Source organism: Chaetodon trifascialis, chromosome 8 (genome assembly GCF_039877785.1).
Source record: "Chaetodon trifascialis isolate fChaTrf1 chromosome 8, fChaTrf1.hap1, whole genome shotgun sequence".
Taxonomy (NCBI): domain Eukaryota; kingdom Metazoa; phylum Chordata; class Actinopteri; order Chaetodontiformes; family Chaetodontidae; genus Chaetodon; species Chaetodon trifascialis.
Window position 1 is genome coordinate 7,085,207 of NC_092063.1, and position 25,526 is coordinate 7,110,732.

General features: G+C 41.1%; 1 protein-coding gene across 2 annotated transcripts in view; it reads right to left on the reverse strand.

Annotated features, from left to right (window-relative positions):
* Window positions 1–5,176: 5,176 nt before the first annotated feature.
* LOC139335557 (metabotropic glutamate receptor 4-like) overlaps window positions 5,177–25,526 on the reverse strand; it is a 180,229-nt gene continuing 159,879 nt past the window's right edge. Inside the window, exons 8-12 of one of the 2 annotated variants that reach the window (XM_070969208.1) lie at window positions 18,458–18,594; window positions 15,946–16,881; window positions 11,171–11,417; window positions 10,099–10,144; window positions 5,177–8,003 (exon numbers count right to left, since the gene is read on the reverse strand). In XM_070969208.1, coding sequence (XP_070825309.1) covers window positions 10,107–10,144; window positions 11,171–11,417; window positions 15,946–16,881; window positions 18,458–18,594 — 1,358 coding nt within the window. In that variant the 3' untranslated portion in view covers window positions 5,177–8,003; window positions 10,099–10,106. The remainder of the gene's footprint in view (window positions 8,004–10,098; window positions 10,145–11,170; window positions 11,418–15,945; window positions 16,882–18,457; window positions 18,595–25,526) is intronic. The other variant, XM_070969207.1, reaches the window with a different exon arrangement.

Here is a 25,526-nt window from a genome sequence, read left to right on the forward strand (position 1 = left end):
AGTGATAATATTGAGCTTGTACATTTGCATATCATAGAAAAGTGGACTGTTGGTCTTTGGCGAAGGTCTGCGCTCTCCGAGTAGCCTTCTAGTTTGTACCATGTCAAAATACAGCCTTTCATAGCAAAGAGGTCGTTCCAGCTGGCCTAGTTTCGCTCCCTTTGTCATTAGAGCTTTGCAGCCTTCTAGCTCCATCACTCATAGTAAACCCCTGCCTAGTGCCAGCATTAGTTGACAGAAGCCGCACGAGTCACATAGAGTGAGACACATGTGCACGGAGTTAAGATTAATGGAACAGCCCATACAGCTGTTGGGACGGCCTGAGACTGTTCGAGTAAAAAGGGACGACCACAGAGCATTTGACCGCAAACAGACAGGAGAGGAATGTTGCCGACCTAATTCGCGCAGCATATTGTACTTTATGATGCACCACAATCCAGCAGGGGTAAATTCAATCTGCGCTCACCACCGTCTTAGCACCCGGGCACTGACTTCACCATATTCAGAGAGAAACAAAACACCTCAGCCACATTTAATGCTTTTCTCCTGGGGACAAAATAAAAATACCCACTCGCTGGTTAGAGCAGCAGAGTGGAAATATTAAAGTAATATTTCAAATGAGGAAACCCTTTTTATTTTCAGCATGTATTCCCTAAATGATCCCATGAACAGTACTTATTAATTTACACAGTGGGGATGTCGAGGTGGTAATATTAGATTTAATGGGGAAATATTCATAAGATGTGGCATATTTGTGTGGTAATTTGTAGGAAATGATATTAAGAACAATGTATCCTGGGCTGGTAAACCATGCATGAAAAATTGAACAGGAAAATCCAATTCAGGTTCTCATTGTTTACTGTGTGAGTCGCACAATGGGTAGCTTTAGGGTTAACAAAGGTTTAGAAGTTCAGTCAATTTAATTTATTTAAATATATGTCAAACATACGTCAAACAACAGCCAAAAGGATCAAGAAAAGATAAGAAACCTCAGGAAGAGCAACAGAGCACGGATCCTTCCCCCAGGACAGATAGACATGCAGCTCTTGTATTAGTACGTTCTGCATAGCAAGCAAACACATAACATCTAACTAAGACCTATGTTTTGTAAAAATGTTCGTACCACCATCACCCACATTCCCTTTTAACTTATTTTACCCTCTCTATCAAGCAGAAGTGCAAGATCCATCTCTGACTAAAAGTGGATAGGAAGGCCATGATTAAAGTGTAAATGCTTTTCCTTTGTGAAGACAGAGGGCACCTTTCAGGGCACAGAGAGAAATAATATATCACTAGTGAAACCACTTCTAGATAAAGCTTTTAGCATAGGCAGTCTGTGCGACTTCTACTTGAACCCTTAAAGGGTTTCCATTTTTTATTCCGTTTCGTGCACAAATAACAATGTCTAACCAACACCCGCTGATAATTATACCTGACATCAGGCCCGGGTTTCTTCCACAGCCAACGTTTTTGTCTGATCCAGGATATAAGAGTAAGCCAGGAAGGTCAATGAGACTATAGTGTCTTTGGCAGCAGACAAATACTGGTGGTTTGCCAAATTCATCATGTGCAAAGTCATTTTTTGTGCATATGCTTGTCGTTAATAAAATTCGTCTCAAAGTGTATCCAAATTGAGCGTCCCGACAGCCAAGTCATCCAAGTGTACCATCTAATTGCGATGGCGCAGGTTCAGATTTGATCGAGGAAACCTTTGTTGTACGTCCCCTCTCTCTCTTCCCCAGCATTTCCTGTCACTGGCCTCTATCTAATAAATTTCCCCCATAAAAGTCCCATCAAAATACTTGTTTAACTCTACTACATAATGAGAATAAAGCATGAAAATAATCAGGAGGAGCTGAGACATTCACCACATCATGAGAGGAACGCCTTTGTTTGTGGGGACTGTTTTCATCAACGCACCTGCTCACAGCGCCGCTTTGTCAAGACCACAAAGACATTCAGATGTAGTTGATGATGAGGAACGGGCCTAAAAGTCCTGTCATCTTGAGATGGTCATGCTTTTACAGAAATAAATAATAAACATTAAGAATCAGATGTGGAGTTTCAACAGAGGCATCACTAAGCAGCTTTTTACCTACATGTCAGTGGACAGGGGGCTCCTGTTTTGTCCCCACTGTAGCTTCAAAACACATCAGGTGATGAAGGCAGGCATCTGGTAATTAATTTTTTTTTTTTTATGACTGGTGACAAACGATCTTCTACCAGTTCCTGTATGTCTCCAGTGGTTATCAGACAGCATGGGGGAGCGGGGGGGTGCTCACAGCTGAGAAGTGTTGTGGGCTACTCTTCTCTAAAGTAGTCTTGCATCATCAGCCCTTGGGGTCTTTCTTGCAGTCACAGTGGCTTTGCACCTGCTTGACAACTGAATCGGATTCCTGCGGTGGGATTTTTCTGCTGTGGGAGCACTGTTCATCCTCAGCCATCACAGCAAATGACAATATGCTATGCCAGTGAGTGTAGAGTATGAAGAAGGCTGGATGTGGCATGGCAAATTCTGCTTTGCTGACAATTTGTCCTGGTGGCCGAACATGGTACTGCAACAAAAAGTTTGCTGCAGGCATTTGGACATAGCAGGCAAATGGTGGTCTATTACAACCCCAATTCTCAAGAAGTTGGGACGCTGTGTGAAATGTCTTTTGTTGCTCCTGTTCCAACTTGTTTGAAATATGTTGGTGCATCAATTTCAGAATAAGCAGATATTTACAAAAATGCATGGCTGTAAATATGGCAAAAAAGGATGTGCCAGCTATGCGCTAGTGGTGCTATGTGTGTCTAAATTGGTATGAATTCAGAATCAAATGCACTGCAGCTTAAAGCCCTCTGCTTGACTTGATCTAAAGCGTATTCGACAGGATTTTGTGAGATTCTCGTGGGTGGACCTCTGACCTTTGTGGGAGTTCCAGGGACATGCTCCCCAATAAAAAAAATTTTGCACGCTTTAAAACTTAAATGCATCAATCTGATGCATTTTGAGAGCAAATGTAGGAGACTGGATCTGGAAGAGCTATGTGTTCTTGTAAACTGTTTTTTGCTCTAGTAAACAGTTCAGTCATGAACACATTGGCTGTATAGATATGAATAGTCATGACAGCAAAAAATCAGATTTTTTTTTTATGTAAAAATATTTTCAGTACATTATGAAATTGCAGGAGGACAAAGGTAATTAATGGGATGCAATGTATGAGTAAGGACATTATACTCACCTGCAAAGAAAGAGGAAGACTTCTGTTCTCTCACACACAACAAGCTTTAGTGTAAGAGACCAGTTTTTCTGCTAAAACACAGAAAAGCTTTTCAGTAGTTTTGGGAAGTTGGCAGCAGGAAGGGAGAGACTTTATTAGAATTTGAAAAATGTACTTTTCCTCCTTGGGCAGTCTCCTATACATCACAGAAAAAGAGCGACTGCACAGTTCTGTATATATTGCTGTGTTGCTAATTGTGCAGGGGAGGGGATTCACTCAGGAAACACATGGCTAATGATAGTGCCTTATCAGTGATCACCCAGGTGGCAATTTCAACCCTGCAGTAAATCCACTGTAAAGAAAGTTTCACTACAGTAGCTCTACTCTTCATTCCTAGTGGCTCATAATTCTGTCAGCTTTTATAGATAGCCTAGTATGATATTTCCTCAATTTGTTCAAGGCTAACGCTGCAGCTGTGGCTGACCATATTGATCCATCATTAAACTGAGGTTAAGGTCGTGATTCCCCTGATTACTGGTGCAACTCACAGTACGCATGCAGCACTGTCGTTCCGTGTTATATTGGACTTGCGCTCGCGTTTGACAGTTTCTGCATACTTGTCAATGTGATTATACAGGGGCATGACACGTTCAAAAAGAAGTCACAGCTCAACAGTGGCCTTGAGATCTTCCCTGTGTTACTTTCTAATTTAGTATTTTTGAGTGATGGTGAAATCAATTTCTTCCCAGCCCCCCTGACAGCTTCTCCTCTGACAAACCACACGGCTTTATGATTCAGCAGTGAAAATGACAAGATGGAAAATCCTGATTCTTTCAGGGCATGTACAAGTCTTATCTCTGGGTCATCCCAATATGACATGTTGTATGTGATCTGAATGTGGCTTTCCAGTCTTAATGGATTATCCACCGGTGTCCAAGTGCATTCACATGACCTGAATTTGCCATTCCAGAACAGCTGTTGACAACAAGGGCATTGATTACTCTTATATTGTGTGACTGATTAAGTTCATCATGATCAATCTGCCAATTATTTTATCAGTCAAGTGGTTAGTGGTTACTCATTTAGTCTGAAGAATGTTAGAAAACCTGGAAAATATCAGTCTCCCAACGTCAAGCCACACATTGGGGAGTTTGAAGTTTCTGTTTGATTGATGACATTAAACAATTAAATAAAATCACAATTTTCAATTGATAATTTCAGTTCTAATAACACAAAAATCTAAAAATCTGCTAAGTTTGCTTGTCAAATGTCATCAGATCATCAATTCTGTGCATCTACATCATAATTAAAAGCACTTACCATGCCTTTTCCTTAGTCTGGTGTCATCTTGGAGAATTCAGTAATCAGGGCTGTGCTTTTTTTTTTTTGCACATAAGCACTGGTGCTACAGAGGTTGAAAGTTTTATAGCACAGGCCACAAAATCATAGCACATCTATAAAACATATGTTACCAAACAACCACAAGTAGTGCAGTTCATCACTTAAACAGGCATGTGACTGGCAAAGGACATTAATGTTGCATCCTGGGCATCAATAATTTTAACTGTGGACAGACTTCCTGCCTTGATAGATTGAGTACATCCCTTTGCCACGGCTCCCCTGTACCAATATGGCGGCCGTGTGGATGTATGGCCTCTGTGCAGCTGGAGATATGATTTCTTTTTTTCAATAAGTGCATGCTAGAGTACACCTACCAAGCAGCATAGTGATGCACAGACCTTCACCTCACACAAACAAGGGGCTCTGGCTGCATCCACACGAATACTTTTCATTATAAATCAGCATTTCAAAAGGAAACTGATAAACGGTCTGGTGATAGCCCTGATGATAAGGATTACTGATAATGATGATTGTGGTTGTTGATCTGTCATTATGGAAAAGCAATTAAATACATCATGTTGTGTATTGAATTGCTAATGAAACATGCTAAGAAGAAGCAGCAACACCTTATTAGCAAAACAGTCTTTTATTAGAAATATCTTGTATAAAAATGAACATGCTCTACACATTTTGTATTTTTTTCTATAGATAATTCATAAATATCCAGGCACTGTAATTCTTTTTTATCTTTCTTTTTTTTTTTTTTCAAATAATTCAGTACATAAAGCAGACATGATCAATCCATTTTAATAACGTACATTAACTTGCCATTTAATTTCAGTCAGCACTTACATATTCTATTTTGTAACACAGACAAAGTGTTTTAGAAAAATAAAGGGGAGGGGGAAGGGTTGTGGCAAAAAAGCTGTAAATGGTCATTTTCACAAACACAAACAATCCCACAAACAATACTTTATCAAATGATGAGAAAACAACATTTGCGGCAACACCCTAGTCTTTTGTTGAAGCTGAGAGCTGAAAGAATCATTGATTAAACCAAAATATTAGTTATTTATAATCCTCTGCAGTAGTTTTCCTTCTGGTTATACCTTTCTCTCAAATTGTTCACATGGTTTGTTATGGGTTTTGACATGCAACATACATATTTTTGCATTGCTGAGGATAACATTTAATGAGACAAATTCCAGAGTTACTGTTGATGACGAGTCCTTTAGAGACTGCAGACAGAAATGGAGTTTACGCACTTGGTTAGGACGTGTACATTGAGTGCTCTCTTCATTAGGTCTGAACAGAATGGATACAATTGCAGAACACCATGAAGGACCCATGGAAAGAATGGCAGGAGTAGTTCAATGGATATGAGGCACAGAATGAAGGCACTGGCCCTTATTTATCAAGCACCTATACATCCCCCCGTCTGAACGAAAAATGAGAGGTTGTCGGTGTTTAAGCGACTTTTGACCACAAGGGAGCAGAAAGATTCCCGTACAAACACAGAAACACAAACCCTGAGACAAAACTGCCTAATTACAACGTTAGCAAACAGCTGCCTACTTGCACAGCCGTCAGACATAGAACAACACAGGTATCCTGTTGGATGTCATGCCTCTGACTCCCTGTTGAACTCAAGTCTAATATTCTCTGGCCTGTTTTCAGGATCACTAGAGGTTAAACTTTCATTTCTAGCCATTGATTAATGTATAATTTTTTTTGTGTGTCTAACTTCAGTCAGAGGGTTGGTGAGAAATGTGAAAATCTGACAATTACCATGCCCCCGGAGATTTTGGGGCACATTTTAAAGGAACATAACGTAGTGCTTGCCCTTAAGAAATCCTATTGAGCCCGCTGAAAGGTAAAACACTCCTTAGGAAATATAGTGCATGCACCTACTTATCTTTGAACCCTTGTTTGATGCTGTTTTATGGAACTGTTCTTGAACGTTCTCCAAATGGATCTTTATTCTCTATAACTACATTGGCCTAATTTTATTTCCTATTGTATTTCCTGGCAAGAAACACAGATTACCTGACCATCCATCACAAATCACAGGAGGTTCACATGTAATACTGTCCTATGCAAATCTATTTCACTCTGCCACCAAGCTCTAAAAATAATATATCTGGTATGACAATAGACTGATGTGTTGTTTTACTCAGCATTTAGCATTTAGGGACACAATACTGTTACTCCACCGCTAGATAAATTAGGAATATATTTTTAAGTTCTTTATCTTTAGACATAGAAATCCACATATATAGAAACATATGGTAATATGGAAATAACAGTGGATAGCATAATTTCTTGGACGGAAGCTCAACAAATGGGGCTACTTTAATTTCTCACAATCATCCAACTGCTTGAACGGCTTCGACAAACGAATGATAAATAAGGGCCAATAAATCTGGGATGTTTAAAATAGCATCGACAAGTCTCTAAGTCTTGGCTGACGTTCATGGATTGTGATGTAAACTATAAAGGTATTCCATGGCAATTTGTTTTTAGTTTTGCTCCTTTTGTGTTTGAAATTGCTCTTCATTCAGCAGAGGGTAACCCAGTGGGTAATGGTCCAAAATGACATCTCCACTGTGAATGACAACCATGACAAATGTTGCATTCCATAGACGTTGACAACACAGCACAGTACACGTGATGCTCCCACAAGCATGCTCTGGGACTGTACACTAGGTTTGCCAAGATGATGGCATCATCATCATCATCATCATTATTATGAAACATTTATTTAAAAAAACTGGGATGACCCGCTGCTTTTTTTCCCACTGTTTCAGATATGTAGGAATACTGAATGTACTGTAGTAAGGCATGTACAGTTTGAAGAGTACTGCAGCTTTCAACCTCAATAATACCAGTAACCAAAAATAATGACTATATTTTATACTGTTTCATCTCGTCAACTGCATTTGACTCGAGCAAAAACGGAATACTTTTTTCCCTGTTTTTGTTGAAATGAGACAGACGACTCAGCCTCAGAGAGAGCTGAAATTGTGTGCTATACACTTCAGAAGGAAAACATACTGTAGGTTCCAGGTGGTTCACTCAGCCTGCATCTAGAAACGTCACTACTCAACACTCACTTTGTCTCAGAAAGGGTGGGAAGAGGAAAATTAACTGTCCAATCTCCCTTACATCTCCCATCTCCTTTCTGCAAATCTTCTAATTTCTCATAAATTTGGCATTCAAGCCTTTACCTGATTCTCTAGAAAAATATGACATCCTTTCTTTTTATGCTGTGACAAATTCCCATCTTTCCACCCTAGTCCTCTCCGCTGTAGCAGCTTGGAAGTCCTCCAGTATTTCCCCAGTATTCCCCAGAATCAGGTGATTTCTCCTCAGGCAGGCCCTTGCTCCGCTTCCAAGGTTCGTCTCTGGCTTAGATGGCATGGTTACTGTAGCTTATGTATGTCTGCTTGGAGGCCAACACTGTAAGTGAAGGTGCAGGAGAGAGAAGGAAAGGGTTAAAAGCGCGATGGGTGAGATTAAAATAGGCGTGAAACCGTGATCTTTCAGAGCTCGGGTCCAGATTGATGGGAAGGTCTATTTATGGATGTCTTCATCAAACAGGTGCAGGTGGAACCAATCATAATAGCAGGGTGTTGTAATGTAAAAGCTGTGCTCAGAGAGTGATGTCTTCCATTTAGACTGAATGTGTTAACCGCGAAGCTGACAGAAGAAATGTGACTCTGAAACTTGCAAAATTAAAGAAAAAAATGAAACCCATTAGGGCCGCAACTGATGCTTTTTGTCATTACTGACTAATCTGCTGATTCTTTCTTCAATTAATCAATTAAATGTTTAGCCTTTGAAATATCACAAAATTAAAAAAAAAAACAATGTTCAAATTGATTGTTTTATCTAATCAACCCTAAAACTGAAAAATATTCAATCTATAATGATTTAGTACAGAATTCCAGAAGCTATTTGAGAGAATATTTGGAAAATTACTTACTGATTATCAAAATATTAGCCTATTAATTTTCTGCCAATCGACTAATTGATTTTTCAACTGAAGAAATCTGAAAGTAAATTTTACACAACAACAAAAAACAAAGCCGCTGTAGTTGAATCATTGACGGTTACTGTACATCGTAACATTTCAGACATTTTAATCACATCATGAAATATTGTCAAGACAGCGATGCGGATGCAGTCAGACTCGCTGGCAATGGTCATATCAGTGTAAGCACCTGCTATTACAGTGCCAGTAATGACATCAGGGGAAACTCTGTGTTGTTGTTTTTGTTTTCCTCACAGCTGATTTTATCTTTTAGCAAAAATGTGTCATATAGAGCCACCGAGCAGATCACAAGAGTGTAATAAAATGCAGTATTAACCATTCAAATGCAAGTCTTTTACCACATGCAAAGACCTGAAATTTCTCTGTGCACCAAGCAAAGCATGCAGCAGTCCGTCAGATTTTGAACTGTAAGACATATTAGATGTAAGATACGGTATGTGATCTGACTTGGCACTATAATTGTTGTCATCAGTGCTTGATAATTGTGCTCATTATTCTTGAACATTCTTCTCATTTTCGTTTTCAATTTTATACCAGCTGTGAATAAAACACACAAGACAGAGGACCAGAGGGCAGATCACAGTGACCATAACAAGCCCATACTGCTGGTCAGACATGACTATCGTACCATACAGTACCTGTGTGCATGTGTGCAGTCATGCTTCTGTGCACACATATGTTTTGGTGCAAGTGTCATCGTGTGCGTGTGTGTCATCTTTTTACATAAAGCTGCCCTCAGCGAGCATGCTTGGTGGTGGTAATCACACTACCAATCTGCCAATCTGCCCACAGCAGCCTTGGCTGATTGAATATGTCAGAGGGGATGAATCCAATCAGAAGACAGCTGAAAACTCGAGTCAGGGCAAAAGTGCTGCAGAGGGGAGATGTGTAATGGTAAATGTTTCTGTATAGTTGTCAGTGCCATGTTGGGTGTGTGAATGGGGGGCGGTATTCTCGCCATTTCATCCGAAGCATCTCTTCCAAGAGAAACATTGATAAATGAACCTTATTTGAATATTTATGTGCTGCAAGGCCAAGATAAAGAATAGATGGTCCAGAAAGAATTGGAGCTGGCAGACCCATCTGTCTTTTCCTGTTCACTCTTATTGTTGTTGTTGTCCCATTACTGCAAATTCCTTCTTTTGTCAACAGGGAAACAAATTACAGGCGACACGTGGCTATCGCTTGTCTCCTGCACTCAGGCAGAGTGGTGTCATCTTCCCACATTAACGGGCTTTACCATGCTGATTGGCCATTTTACAGCACCACACACCAATATTGTCTATCCAAGTTAATGTCTTTTGGTCAAGGGTGGATTTGTGAGGGCGTGATTACTGCCTTGTGTCCGTCAGGGTGCTGTATTATAGCCAGGGGCAGCCAGGATGCTTTGTGCATAGTATAGGCAGGCACGGGTGTTGTGGTGAAGCCATTAGCAGAAATGAAGAGGATAAAAGTGATCACAGATAAGAAAAGGGCAAAGTCATTGTCTAATCAGGTTACCTGAGAGTCTAAAGTCCCTCACAGGGCTCCCCTCCCTCAACACAGTCTGACACATAAGCACAAAGAGCAGTTGTTAGATTCACAGTTCAAACCAGAGGGTGAGACCAATGGATGGGCTTTGTAATTGGATAAGATACAACCACTCCATTCTGAGGTCGCAAAAAAGGCATCCATACAAGTGTTAGTGCAGGCTTTTTAGTCCTAATACACATCGCTCTATACTGTTCAGCTTGTCAGAGTATAAAATCAGGACTTTCAGTAATCAGAACATGTTGGTTGCTTGATTGGATTTAAGCCTGCCCCCACACAGGGTCTGCCTACTCACACACTGTATCTTGGTGATTGAAATGTCCTCTTTTCCAAAAACTGAGCTACCCGTCTCTTCCGTCCCTTTCAAAATCAGACTAGTGTGGGCACGCTGTCACACCTCCTGATTCACAAATCCAGGGTGGTGAGAGTTAGTGAGAATGGAGCTATTTTTCTGCTTCATGTATTCAAAATGCAGGATTATCCTGGTGAAACAGAGAAGTTACTTCCTGCCCTTTTCAAACACTATTCTTTTGTATTTCCATATAGCATGTAGGGAAAATACAAAACTTACTTAAAGTGTTAGATCTTTGCTTAATTACTTCAATTAACAGATTGCAGGCTATAAGGGTAAGTTTGATTTTCCATTGATCAATGAAATTATCAAATAATGGCCTATTGGGAAAAGCCCAGTCCTATGCTAGCAGGAGGCAAAGTTGAAATCTCTCTTATCAGTTCTAATTATTCACACACTTCTCTTTATGTCATCTGCAATGGCTCATGTTCAAACAGCACTTCAGCTGGCACTGAAATGGCACCCTAATTTCTCTTTTGCTCACGCAAGGCTTGCTAATTTCTCGAACTGCTGAAGTGCAAAATAACACTGCCATCAATTATTTTCACCTAAAAGGAGTTCATTACTTTGGAGTAGACAAGTGTTTTCTATAACTGCTCTTATTTTACACAGAAACATAAAGTCAACTCCTGGTCCAGCGGAACATATTTCATTCTCTCTCTTTATGGCTCCGTCAGGCGTGATACCAACCTTGTGTTTCAAGACTTTCACAGAGTTCAGACTTGGCCTCTCCATTGGGCCTCAGGCCACCTTTGGGGTTGAACTTGTTGGACATGGTGGCTGCAGTGACCACAGCCTTCAGGCTGCGCTTGCGCTTGGGTACGTTCTGCTCCGGATGGAAGAGAACCACGTAGACCTTCGGCATGTAGAGCATTCCCAGAGAGACTGATGCACTGAGGCTTACAGAGATGGTCAGGGTTGTGGTCTGGATGTACATCTGTATTATGGAGGAGGTGGTGGAGACAAAGACAGACAGTCATTTGTTGAGGCTATGCTGATTGGTGTTCTAGTTTTAAAATCTTAGGGGAAGCTGAAGGATGTGCCATTTTAAGCCTGCACAGTTTGAATTAAGTCCATCAAGGAAAATCCAATTCATACATTTCATTCTGAGAGCCACCTTTCTAGAAGAGTTGCTTTTGGAGCATATGATGGCTTTCGATAGACTGAGGACTTTAAAGTCTTGCATGTAGAACAGACACTGCATTGCTCAAGAAATATGAAAATCTCTGTGTCTTATGTAAGGAGAACTTTGCACAGCACACAGCATCTCATAATCACCACATAACAAGAGTTGGTGATGCCACACAGTATCCTTTACTCATTCTTTTCACTTGCAGGGTTCATCACTCCTGAGCTCTGCTTTCATTGCTATGTTTGTTTATTTATGATGTACAACTAATAGAAGTACCCCCCTGATGGGTGTCTATGTAGTCTGCGTATAGATGTTTTTGCCCTGAGGTTTTAGACAACAGCATAAGGATGGTGTGCTTTCTGAAGCCAGTGACAGCTGCAACTCACAGCTGGGTAGCAGATATATAGCTACAGGCAACAACTGTGGAGCAGGGAGGAACATCCTACAGCATATTAAAAGTGCCTGCAAGTGATTTTTCATTTATGATAATCATCCCAGAGCTCAGACACAGTCAATCTCTGATTTGTTGATGGAGGCAATGTGGTGAGTCAGCGCAGGGGCTGTAAAAAATATAATAGGTAGATGGTATTTGATATTGACAGAGGCTGCGAGAGGCTTTACATATCAGATACACAGACCAACAAAATATGAAAACATGATTGCTTCGCTTTAAGAGTGTAAGAGAGATGTTCCATTAACAAATGTAATAAAAACTGTCCAAGTGATGAATTTGAACTTGAAGGCTTGCTTCACAGTGATCCTGCTCCATGTTCTCACATTGTTCCAGTGTCAAAAACATTCATTTGAAAGCAGAGCAAGAAGAGAACCGTTGACTTTGCCTCTTGAATGAAAACTGCTGAGGTCCACTGAAGTTGATGAACACGAGGCAGAGAGTATACAGTGGAAACACAGCTGGCAGACATCCTTCAAACAGATTTGCCTGAGGTTTTGTCTGACATTACATTTGCCGACATCACAAATGACTGAGTCGCTTGGCATGGGAATAGCCCACAGGGCCCTGCACCACTAGCATGTCAACAGTTATAAATTCGGTTTCCCCAACATGGGGTTATGACATATGTTGTTTGTGTTGTATGTGAGCTTGTACAGCGTTTTCCTCTCATTTCAAGAAGCTTACAGGTTTTTTCTTTTTTTTTTTTTTTTTACAAACCTTTACAGCACCATGACATTTAAGCTGTAGTTAAATGCCACTTAGTTTTAAGCTGACAAGATATTTTAAATGACGCCATATCATGGAGTGTACGGTTTCCAGCAGGGTTGCATTTTTTAGCCATCTGAGTGTTTGTGTATGCATAATACGGATAGCGCATTATTCTGAAATAAAATGTATAGCATGACCTGTCACACAGTGACTATGATAGATGCTGATGTAATAAAAAATGAAAGTGCAGAGAAGCCTTGCACAAATTAAAGCCCTAAAGCCATGTCAGTTAAGAAAAAAAGATGTCAGTGCAAAATGGAAGTGATAGGGCATTGTGTTCCATCATTCTGCAAGCAGAACATGAGCATTCCTTGGTGATAGAGGGGGAGTGTTGTAATCTCCTGAGAAGATTACACGTGGCCTGGGGTGAGTTCGGAACAATATTGCTACCCCTCTGGAGTACAGAGAGGAGTCACTCTGTGAGGGGAGCCGAGACCCTTGTCCACTTCCATCAGCCCCGGTGACATAAATTTTCCCTGACACGCCGATATGATTGCCAATCTGCTCCATCGGCACAGTGAGGGAACAGGGCTGGGGACAGAAACCTCGCTGGGCTGAGCCATTATGAAGTTTCTTTGAAGCAGGATTGCTCCGTTTTGGCATTAGGCATCAAATCCGTTGTCCAAACAGCTGCCAGAGATGTCTTTACCTATACACAAAGCATGTGAACAGGAAGACATTTCTCAGCTCTTCCAGGTCCTTGTATCCCAATATATTTGACTCAGGGTATTCTGGGTACAGACAATATTACAAGAAAGAATTGCAAAATATTTTATTGCATATGTTTCCTCTAGGGAGACATGTCAGAGAAGGAAAGGCACAGGTGTAGATATTGAGAATAATGATGGCTGTATTCCATTGCTGCTTCAGTCTCACACAGTCATGGCTTTCTGGGGCGCTTGACGAGAACAAAGCCACCGTTAATGTTATTAGTAACACCTCTGCTTTTCCTATAATGACCGGTCAAAATGTCTGATGTGAAAAAGGCTCATTAACTCTAATTTGGTTTGTCTCTAAAATGGTGACACAACAGTTACTGTTTCTTTGGAATGGGACACAGTTTAAAAAGGACAGATCATGTCAGGCTGTAGAATATCATGCTTTTAGTGATCAATACATCTGTCATTGAATAATGAGTAGAAGTACATATCTTGGATAGTCACATTTAACGAGAATGGATTAATATTTAATGGTGTCTATAGGACAGTAGTGAATGAATAAACAGGATTCAATCCATCCTGGGAAATGAAAGTAAATTTCTTCTCAGAAAAGTGGAAAATAGTCTGCAGGGCCTTGGTCAATCCTGATAGGGCGTTTCTTGTAGTGCTTTATAATTTTTGTTGTTTCACAGTTCGACTGTCTGTCTCGCATTTCATTTAATGGTGTGAATTAATGCGACCTTGATTCTTTGTGATAGCAGCATAGCAAGACAATTTGTGAGAGCGACGGTTGCATTGGACTGAAAACCTGTTAGTCAGAGAATGATTTCCCCTCACAGTTTATCCACCTGCTCTTCAGTGGCAGAGACACAGGCGAAGAACAGAGATTATTTGTGTTTGGCTGCCTGTTTCATCACTGGCTGTGTTCACACGCATGGGGTGGCTTACTTATTGGTCACACTTTCTGGAAAGCTGAAATCAGAAATCCTTATAACCTTAAAACGAGTGTTCCTGTGCCATGATGAACCAGATGAAAGAGTATTCCTTTCCACTTGTGGTGTCCTGCCAACACGTTCTACAGTCCACCAACAACAAAGTAAAGAGCGAGTCACCGGTTGGACAGCCTCATAGCATCAACAGCCTTGCTGCCTGCTGATGCTAAACGGCTTTGACCAAATCTACATAAAACACATCCGGCAAAGGACAGCCTAATGGGTTCTGGATTCTGCCACAAGCTCTTTCCAAATGTATGTGTGTGATAGTAAATGCAGCATTTTGAGCTGTTGTGCTGTTTATTTTTCAGTATTGGACGTGGCAGACAGAGAGCAAAGGCAAGTTAAAAACATGCCTCATTGGTTTGCTCTCCCAGCTCTCCCTCTCTGATCTCCACAGTGAAATTTACTTCATGTGTTACTTGGCAGGTTTTAAATGATAGTTGTATTATTTATCAAAAGTTATCAATGGGTTGCCATAGTGGAATTAGTGGAAATCTGATGCTGACTTGAGCAACTTGATATTGCTGGTTTACTACAACTATATATTTCTTCAAACTGAAGAGAACCAATAGCGTGTCCCTCTCTGAAAGGGACAGCCTTTTGTACCTGAAACACTATTTATGTTTTAATACATGTTTAGGCTTTTGATTCTACTACCACTTTGCTGGTGCCAGCGTCTGTGCACTCATATCTCCCCTGTTAACACACACTTTCTCATGCTGTTGCAAATATAAAGGGTCTCATTAAGGTTGTTATTGTGCAGCGTCATAGCATTCCCATACCGACGCTTCTGTTGCTAACAGTAGCTTGACATTACCACCCTCTGCTCCCAATACATCTGTGCTGAGCAACCTCAAAATTAGCACTTGTAAGAGGTAATTTGAGATTCAATTTTTACTGACAAGAAACATCAGCAGCCACAGTAATTTTATGCTACTTCAAAGACCCGTGTTATCTATTTTTGTGTGCATGAATGTGCAGTGATTGACTACTTGGTATTCCCACCCAGTGAGGCTGAATCAATCACACACACACAGAAACACAATTAAAGAAAACATATCTAAGCAAACTTGAGGTGAATGAATTATTCTCCCAAGTCGGCTCTAAAAGCCTTGTAATCCCCACAGTGGAGCACAAAGCCCATCATCTCGTGATGAATAGTGGCAGCCTCCACAAACACAAGAGGCTCATGCTATACAACAAACATAATTTGAGTGGCCATTTTCTTCACAATGAGGCGCACAGGAAATGTAAAAGAACTCCAAATGGAAAACTGACATCTAACATGCGCGTGTGAATTTAATTGACTAGCTGCCGTGGTGCTCTGTGTAAATGCAGTAGAGTTGGTGAAAGCTTAGTGACTGCACTGGCATCTGATCTAAAACAATTAATTGTAGAACTGGGTAAAACGTGGTGGTCATTTTACTCTGCCTCCACATTTGAAATGGAATACTTACTTTTTCTGCTGACTGGGAGGTCCCAAAGAAGATGGGGATGAAGGCAAGCCATACAATGCAGGTGGTGTACATGGTGAAGCCAATGGGCTTGGCCTCGTTGAATGTCTCGGGAACCCCCCTGGTCTTGATGGCGTAAACTGTGCAGGTGACCATCAGCAGCATGCTATAACCCAGCAGACAGATGAGGGACAGGTCTGATATATCACATTTCAGAACACCGCGGGCCATTTTAGGATTGGCTGTACGCTGGTCCTCATAGTCGATGATGGCTTGTGATGGGTCGACACCAAACCAGATGCACACTCCCAGGAGCTGCACGGATATCAGGCTGAATGTAATGACCAGCTGGGAGGCTGGGGAGATGAATCGAGGGGCACTGACCGACATCTTGCCCTGCTCAAAAATCCTGTAGATCCGATTTGTCTTGGTGAGCAGTGCTGCATAGCTTATACTCATACCCAGGCCCAGGAAAATCCTTCTCAGGGAGCATATAAACACATCAGGAGTGGAGATCATGAGGAATGTCGTAGCATAGCAGAGAAAGATACCCGTCAGCAGCACATAGCTCAGTTCTCGACCCGATGCCTTAACAATGGGTGTGTCATTGTAGCGTATAAAGGTGACGACCACAAACAGAGTGGCCATGATGCCCAGGACAGCGATGAGGACCGGGATGACTGCCCACGGAGAGCTCCACTCCAGCTTGACAATGGGGATGGGATCGCAGCCAGTGTGGTTCTCATTGGGCCGCAAATCAAAGCGACACATCTTGCAGGTGTAAGTGTCTGCCTGATACTGGTAGCCATCGCAGTTCTCGCAGTGCCAGCAACATGGAATTCCCTTCACGGTCTTCTTGCGCTGCCCAGGACGGCAGGGCTGACTGCATATCGAGGAGGGGACTTCTTGTGTTCCACCAGGCCACTGCATGTCATTGGTCTGGAGGGAAATTTACAGAAATTACAGGTTTATTGTGCCTCACTATACTAGCTGTTGTACTCATATAGTCACATCCCTGAAAAGCAAACCCAAGGCAAATAAATGTGCAAGTCACTATAGCAAAAACATGAACACAATTTACATCATATTGCAACTCTAGTTACATATGAAACAACGTGCTATATAATGCATGAGTGCACAATTCAATTAACACTTATTTACATACACACACAAGTACATGCTGGATTAAAAAAAATGTAAATGGGGTAGTCACCACATGAAAGCTGCAGTCTTTTTATCAAGACATCATTGTGTAAACTCGCCGAATTATAACTCAACAGGAAACAACTTGGCTGTTTAATTACTTCCAAGGAATGCTGCACTTACCCGAGGAAAGATAAGTAAATAGAGTCAAGCTGCGTGGCACTGCAGTCTCAACACAGTGCAGTGTCATGTGCCTGAGCCGTTGCACTGACGTTATTTATTTTTATCACAACACAGTTTTCTTAAGAGGCGTTATTCAGTAAAATGGGGTGAAGAAAGGACCAGGGAATATTCAGTTCTATTCATTATTCAAATAAACATCTGGATGGCTTACATGATTGGTTTTGTGTCTAAAAGAATCTGCATATGGCATTCTTGAATTTCCTTGGAGGTCTCTGCCATGCAGGTGATGCTGATAAGTCAGACCTTGATGTCTACAATAATCCAATACCATACCTCCAGTATGTGCATCCACAAAATCAGAACGCCGGAGGGCGCATGTATAAGTGATGCAGAAACAACAATAATGTATGATACATTGTTCCTCACAAAGTTTGGCATTTAAAACAAAGGAATGTGGATGTAAACATAATATACTGAAGAAGAAACTGGTGTATCATGTAGTGAAAGCAAATGTCAAAATAAGGTTAATGTAAAACAAAGCCCTGGTCTTTTTACTCCATGGTGCTCACATGAGCAGAATTGTGAGTTGAAATGGAAATACTGACCAAAATACTCTGTATTGACTGAGAGCTACATTCTAAAGCCAACCAGGAAGAAGATGTTCATTATTAATATTATTCTGTTGGCTGTTGCCCTATAAAACTGGACATAAGTATTCAGCCTAATCTTTGACAGCACTGATAAGTTATGAGAAAGTGAATAAATGAAGCCCCGCTATGTGTGGTAATGTTAGCGCTGCTGTAAATGTCACATAAATTAAGCTGTGCTTTGACACCGTTGGAGGAATATAAACTCAAATGAGGAAATATATTTTGAGATCTTGTCGCCTTTAGTCCTAATTGATGAATGGTGCAATTTTTCTTGTGAATAAGTGTCACAAATTCTGTCTTATGCCCAATGCCGATTAATTCCTCTATTTACTACATTTCTGTGGGACTCGTGGTCACAACACCCATCTTTCCTCTTCCGAAGCTACAGACTGTAGTTTTATTGCTCTGTGCTTTTTGCATTTTCTTGTCAAGACTTCCTGAATTAGTAATGAAATGTGTAACAGTCAATATAGGATGTATGAAAAGTCAAGCATGCAATATTTCAAACATATTTTAAGCAATCTTTAAAATGTTCATACGTCTAAGTGGAGCTGATCTGTCCAGTGACCAATGATCTTGTACTCGGTGGTGTTATTGGTGATCTGGTATTGGTAGATTTCATAGCGACCAGGAGCATCTCCATTCACGTTGAAGACCACCGGGGTGCCAGCAATTCCTGAGGATGAGAAAAAGAAAGCATTTCTTTTTAGCGGGCAGATTTTAACTTAGAGCTGAACTCCAGTGCTGGACAAACTCAAGCTCTTATTCTTGTAAAGATCTGAGATGAAATGAGGCTGCGAGGGGACTTCGAGCCAGTGCTGGTGTAGTGTTAATGATGGGAGCAAAATAGATGTTGACAGCCATGTTGTCCTGGTCCTTTGAGGAAGGCCAGGGCTGCTGTCTGTTCATGTTCCCATATCATTTCACACTCCTTCATTCTGCTTATTGCCCCATTGCTTGTTATCCACAAGGTCCCCACCCAGAGTGCTAACGAACGACAGCACTGATTTTGATTACCACTCTGAGGTATCTCTCATCCTGCTGCTGCCTCTTTCTGAGCCAACCTACAAACCCCTCTCCATCTTCACAACTTGTTATAAAATTGCGGCGTGAAAGCAGGTAGATTGACAGATTTAGCGATGAGAGCCCACCACCCAGCGTCTCCGAGGGAAGGACCATTAATAGCATCCCCATTTCCCTCATCTCTGTCTTTTTTTCTCCAACCAAATTCGCTTTCCCTCCTTCAGTGCAATCTCCTAATACTCAGCACTTCAGTAACATGCTGAAGTAGGGGTTGAAAAGTGCAAAGTAAATGCCCTTGTGTTTTGGATTGCCCACGGTCAATATTCGGATGTTGTGCACGGTTGATTCGAGGGCTACATCACTGACGACTTTTTCTGCAGGAGAAAAAGGATATACATCACGTCCAGACACCAGACTCACCAGGTTTTCCAGCGTTTGGGAGAGAGTTGTTCATGTTCCACAAGTATTGACTACTCTCTCCTCTGTCATAAGAATAAAAAGAATTATTTATGTGAGTGTTCTGTTCCCTTTAATAGGTCACAGTATTGATTGTTGATTGTTTGATAGTGTGAGTCAGAGTTGGAAACCTGTGAGTCAGCCTATGAGACCAAATTCCTTATTTTTGCCCTTCGCAGATGTGTGTGCGTGCCAGAGGTCTGATCAAAACCCAGAGGATTTATCAGCATTAACATCATCCCGCTGCATTATGTCGATGGAACGTTTAAGACGACGCCAGGCAGTGGAATCATGAAGATTTTCTTGCCCATCACAGCAATTCAGGGAATTGAGTGGGATGTATGTTTCTGCTAATTTGATTGCCTTAATCGATTACTTTCACCTCTTAACTTGCAAAAAAGGCATGCACAGCCAGCAAAAAATAACAAACTGCCTAACTGTTTAATAATCAGGTCATATTTACTGTAAGAAAACCAAGCAATCAAGGGAAAAACTTCACGGAAAAAAAAGACTGCTGCAGCTCTGCACAAATGCACTGAAAATAAAAAGGCCTCAGTTAAAAAACAGTCTGTTAATTTATCTGTACATGTACTAAACTCCATAACAATATGTGTGTAAGACTTTAATTTTTTGAGAGCTGAATTAACACAACTGTACTGCGTGGAGACAAGGGGAAATGTGTGCAGGGCAGTGTGAAGGCACATTATCACGCAATTTCAAAACAGCTGAAAGTATTTAAATGATTAACGTTGCTCATTGCAGTTGTAACAACAGCTGTGAAACTGAGCTTCATCGTATGCGATGCTTAAATTCAGATTCATCTCAATCCTCCCTGCAGTGGCCAGTCTGTGAGTTGAACCCCCTCCCTTCGATTTTAAGGCTGGTCTATTGAAGGAGGCGCGTTTAAAGTTCTGCTCTGCTTCTCTTAAGAATTGATAATGTAATGAAACAAAACAGCCATTTTCAGATGTTACAGTTGCAGTTAAAAAAAAAGGCACTTCCACTACATTAAAAGCCATCAGCCAAAGCCACAAGACATCTAATGTGTTTACAAATGTTGCACAAAAACTCATCAAAATAAGGCACAAATTCTGCTGTTGAACCTCAGAAGTGCGGAGGTGGCTTCAGTGACCTCAGTTTCATTTATGAGAGCATTTCCTACAAACCTAACAATACAGGACTGTAATTTGTTTCTACTCTAAATGGAGGCCAGGCCTTACATGGTTATTAGTTGTTCAATTGGGCAGAGTTAAGGGCCAGAGCTGGGCTTGATTACCTTTCCAGTGTTCCCTCTTTTATGACACTGACCTCAGAAATAGTCTCTCAAATGGCATCATACCCTCACAACCTGCTCCACTGTTTCATGGGCAGGCAGTGTCCGTCATTAAGCTGTATATGCACTCTTTATTAACTCCACCAAGGAGGCTGTGTTTGGTTTGGTTTGTTTTTCGAAAGATTACGGAAAAACCACCGGCCCGGAGACGTGGTGGGAGGGTGTCGCATGGGCCGAGAAAGAGCGCATTAAATTTTGGAGTTGATCAGAATCTCGGCGGGTACATTAATAACTTCTGACTTTTATTAACATTGTGAGTAAGTTCAAGGGCATACGTCTTAAAATCAGCAGATTGCTCAAACGTCGTGCAGACATCAGTTGTTTTGGAGCTCTCGGGGCGGTGGTTTCAATAGCACAATCAGCACAACTGTAACAATGCTTTTTTTTTTTTTATCAAGCAAAGAAAACGTATTCTACTAATTATACTCGTACATACAAATGTGAATTGTCTGCAGTGAACTCCACCAGCAATATGAAGGAAAACGTTTAGACGTCACGAGAACAAGCAATAATGGTGAAGTTTATGCTTGCAGATTTACGCGTCAGAGTGGACTGCTGGCCTTGGTGGCGGCCTGTGCTCTTCTGGCATTATTTACAGGCTGCGTTGGTCTGAACAGAGAATTAAACGACTTCATTCTTACTGTATATGCAAAACATTTGTGCCACCACACATCCACAGCGTAACGTTTTTAACGTGGCGTAATTACTGTTAGTAATGTCAGAGTAAATTACTCCACAGTTTATCTTTAATATATGGTCCCGTCACTGAGAGCTTCCTCGAGTTACAGCCGAATTAAATTCGTAATCAAACCTCATGAAAACAACAGGCAGCTTCAAACGACTGTTTAAACCCGGTTACGGCCAATCTTTAATTACGGCACTTTTAACACAGCTTTAACATCAGATTTACGTCTTGCGGGGTTACTTCATAAAACAAAGTGTCCTCTGGAAAAACAGCATTAAGTACCACTGCGTTTGAATTATTTCTGAATGTAACCAGCAGTCATTTCATCACTGGGATCACAGTCTCAATACCATGCATCAATAGGTATCAACTACGTCTACAGTATCTGTCGTGCTTGGGTTTCCTCTTTCCTGTAGTCAGCATGGATGTCTGTAGACAATTCCCAGAATACACTGGGATCATGTGGACATTCCTGTTGTTTTCCTACAAACCTTTTAAATTCTCCATTCCTCTGTGCCCAAAGACTCTTAAAAGCACGGCAGCGTTCCGGTAATGTGCGATATTGATTTTCGAGCCATCCCCGATGTAACCCCAATGGCTTCAGTGCTGACAAGCCTTCCAGTAATATAACACAATGAATGAAGGATTGCATAAAGAATTGCAGTTTAATTCTCTAACACAAACCTGCCGGACAGCATTTCAGATTCAAGCTTTCCTCCAGCACAGGGAGAATTGATCTACAGTATCCTAACACTAAACAAATGTGACTTCAGGATACGACTCCGATCTCTTGTTTCTCTTTTCTTTCTTTTACACAAATGCGGATTGACCTGCTTACATAGTAATAAGACGACTCAGGAACAGGTAAACAGTGTTTTGTCTTTGAAGATGGGGCATACAGTAAAACACTGCTGAGCGCTGCAGAGTTTCCTTTCAGTGTCCATTAGGGATGAAAACCAAGTGCTGCAAACATAAGTGTCAAGTTAACCTTTATTCTCCCAACAATAAAGGTTATGTTGACTACATTATTAAAAAAAAGAAAAAAAAAATCCATCCATGCTTAATTCATTATTCATGGCTCCTTGTCCCTTTGCTACGTTTTCTCTGTTTTGAAACTCTCTCACATAAACCAAAGCGCCTCTGAGCAAGTAAATGCTAAATCATGGCTTTTCCTGTAACTGTTTTGTACATTTTCTCCAACATCACCTCAGTTTAGTTGCTGTTGTTGCTGTCTCACTTTGGAGGAATGTGCCTGTAGCGCTTCTGCATTCTGAACTCTTGAAAAAAATAACATGTGGAATGAAGAAAGGGATTAATAGTGGACCTGGACCTGTGGATCAGGAGAGTCATGAAAGTAAGCTCCCCATCCTCTCTTCCATCGCCACTTACGGATCTGTATGCTATTATGTTAAACAAATAAACTTGCCTTGAGAATTAAATGTGATTAAAAAACATCAGAATCATGGAATCCAACTAGTTGTCCAAACCCAAACACAATTTTTGGCACCCCCTTCCAAAACGTGATAATATTAGCTTTTTTCTGATCTGATGCTGCTATCAGCAGCTCAGTGTATCTCAGTACTGTTCATAAACATCGCCATTAAGAAATCACTCATTTGCCTGTTTTCTGATCTGCCCCTGCTAGGGTAAAGGCTTGGGTAGGCTAAGAGAAGCACTTCCAGGTTATTCCAAGTATTTTATTGATATATCAGTCCATGCTGAGCAATATTGGGCTAATTCAGTCTTTGTTCCTGGCAGGCAAGAGTCGTAATTCCTACAGCCACTAGTCCTTGCCATTAAACCTAAACATCAGCCATGTGAGGCCTTGAGCTAATGATAAAGGCTGCCGTTTTTCTTGCGAGGACAGTCGCTGCAGTCGTGAACTGTTCAATTTCCCTGACAGAGTTTTCACCAGCTAAGCCCTCTTGGGAAGTTGGGGTTAGACCCTGACAGGACATGATCTGTCGCTTCCCACCTGAAAACACTTCCAGTTGCATTCTTTGGAACATACGGCGAAGCTGCAGCAGTGGGCCAGTGCTTTGTTTCATCCAGATGGTCTTTTTTCTTTGATTTACAGTAAATTATTCCTGTCGTGTACTGCTGTGGCGTGACTGCCCCTCACCCAACGAACCCGCTCTCTGACTGTCATACAAGCAAATGTATCCTTTACTGTATAATCATCTGTGAGGGTGGAGTAGGTTTAAGACTGTGTCAGACTGCTTGCATTGCATTCTGCTTGATTGCTTGAACACTTTGACCCTGTACTCATCTGACGTATAATTAGCTCAAGTTATTATAATCGTTAACGCTGACCTAAGTTAGACCCTGTTCTGCACACATTTTTATTACTTCTTCACAAGCCAGCAGGTTAAATTCATGCACATGCTGCTTTATGACCTCCCTTTGTATGTAACTGTTCTTGCACATGTTGAGCTGTAATTCATTGTCAAAGTGCATTGTAATTGTTACTATGCTACCAGTCACTGGTGTACAATCATGCATGTGCTCAGACTGTAAATTAAAACTTAAACTTTCCACCATCTAATTACCCCTTCTCTTAACTCATTGGATTGATATTTTTTTAATGTTCATCCTCAACCGGATTTCCAAGAGCAGTCATCAATGATGAATAGCACAAGATGAAACACTGTCAGTGTCTAAAACAATTAAGCTAACAAAGCTCTGTGCGTGAAACGTACATGACCTGAGGAGACTTGTCCTAATATGTAAATCATTCAGGGATATGCACACATGGCAGAGACGGGAAGAGTAAGTCTCCAGTCGGTCTTTGTTCTCTGTTTAAGTGCTCTAATTGTTCTCACTGTGGACAATGGGTGGCAAACGATAGAAAATGCGATGCAGGTTATGCCCCGGGGTAAGAAGACTTCATTCAAGATCCCATTGACGTTTGTAACAATGCAAAAAAAGCCCTGGTGCCTGTTGTGTGGTTCGCTCCATAGGTTTAGATCAGGGTGGTCATTCTAAACGTTCAAATTTACTTTATTTCCTATAAACCCCTGATGACTGAAGGTTAAATGACACAGCCTGACAGAAGGGGTGAATCCAGAAAGTGGGCCAGCTGAGGGGCAGCGCGTTTTTAGAGATTTTAAGTTCAGTCGATGATAGTCTTTTAGCTTTTTTTTAGTTGTGTGTGATTTATTTAAGATACATACTGGACGGGACATTTTAGAGTGGAAAAATCAACTGTAACTATGACCTCAAACCTAGTAAGGCATTTCTGTACAGCAGTGTCTTATTACTTATATCAGTCAACATACACACTGACACCACTGTGTTTGCAATCAGCTGATCTGGGCCAGTATATGGCTCGTTTATTGTCTTGCTCTTGTAGTAGATGCCAATTCATCTTACAGTATGGAAAGTGAAACATGCTTTTTCTGTCTTTTGATGAAACAAAGTTTCAGAAGCTAGTGGAACAGAGGCTAGACAGGAAAACTTTGGCTCTCTATTATATTTTAGGTGCTCAGCAGAAGCTTTTATCGAGAGTAACTTATAAAATAGATATTAAAAAAGGGTCAAAGCCATGTGACCTGTGTCTTGTCTACCTAAGTGTATTTGACTCATACCTATTTCTGTCTGCAGAGCCAACTGCACACTGTAACACTAAAAAGTAGAATTTAAGTGTACATAGGACAGCCACTTGGAAACTACTGATGCCAGTTTAAGCTGATGCCGTGTGTCAACTCTCTTCCCCCTCTCGTTTTTTGTGCAATTTTAATTCCAACCAGTGCACTTCAAGCAGTAGATCTTCTGCGTGGGCAATTCAATGCTGACAAGATAAGGCGGGAAATCTCACAAAGCACAGTTCCTGCGCATCATCAGCAATGATAAAACACACTGTTCTGCTTCTGATTGTCAAGCCACCCACGGATCTCAGCCTCTCATACTTTCTGCGAGTAATTTACATTCAGTAGCCTGATAATTGGAGACCACTGTAAACTCACAAATCCTCTGCATTAGCATGTTGGTGAATCCAAAAATAGGATATACAAGTTGCTTCAGATTCCAGCACAGGAATGAGATAGTCCTCCAAGATTGCTTTGGTAGAAATGTGCTGATTTCTTATGATACCATATACGTTTGGTAGAAT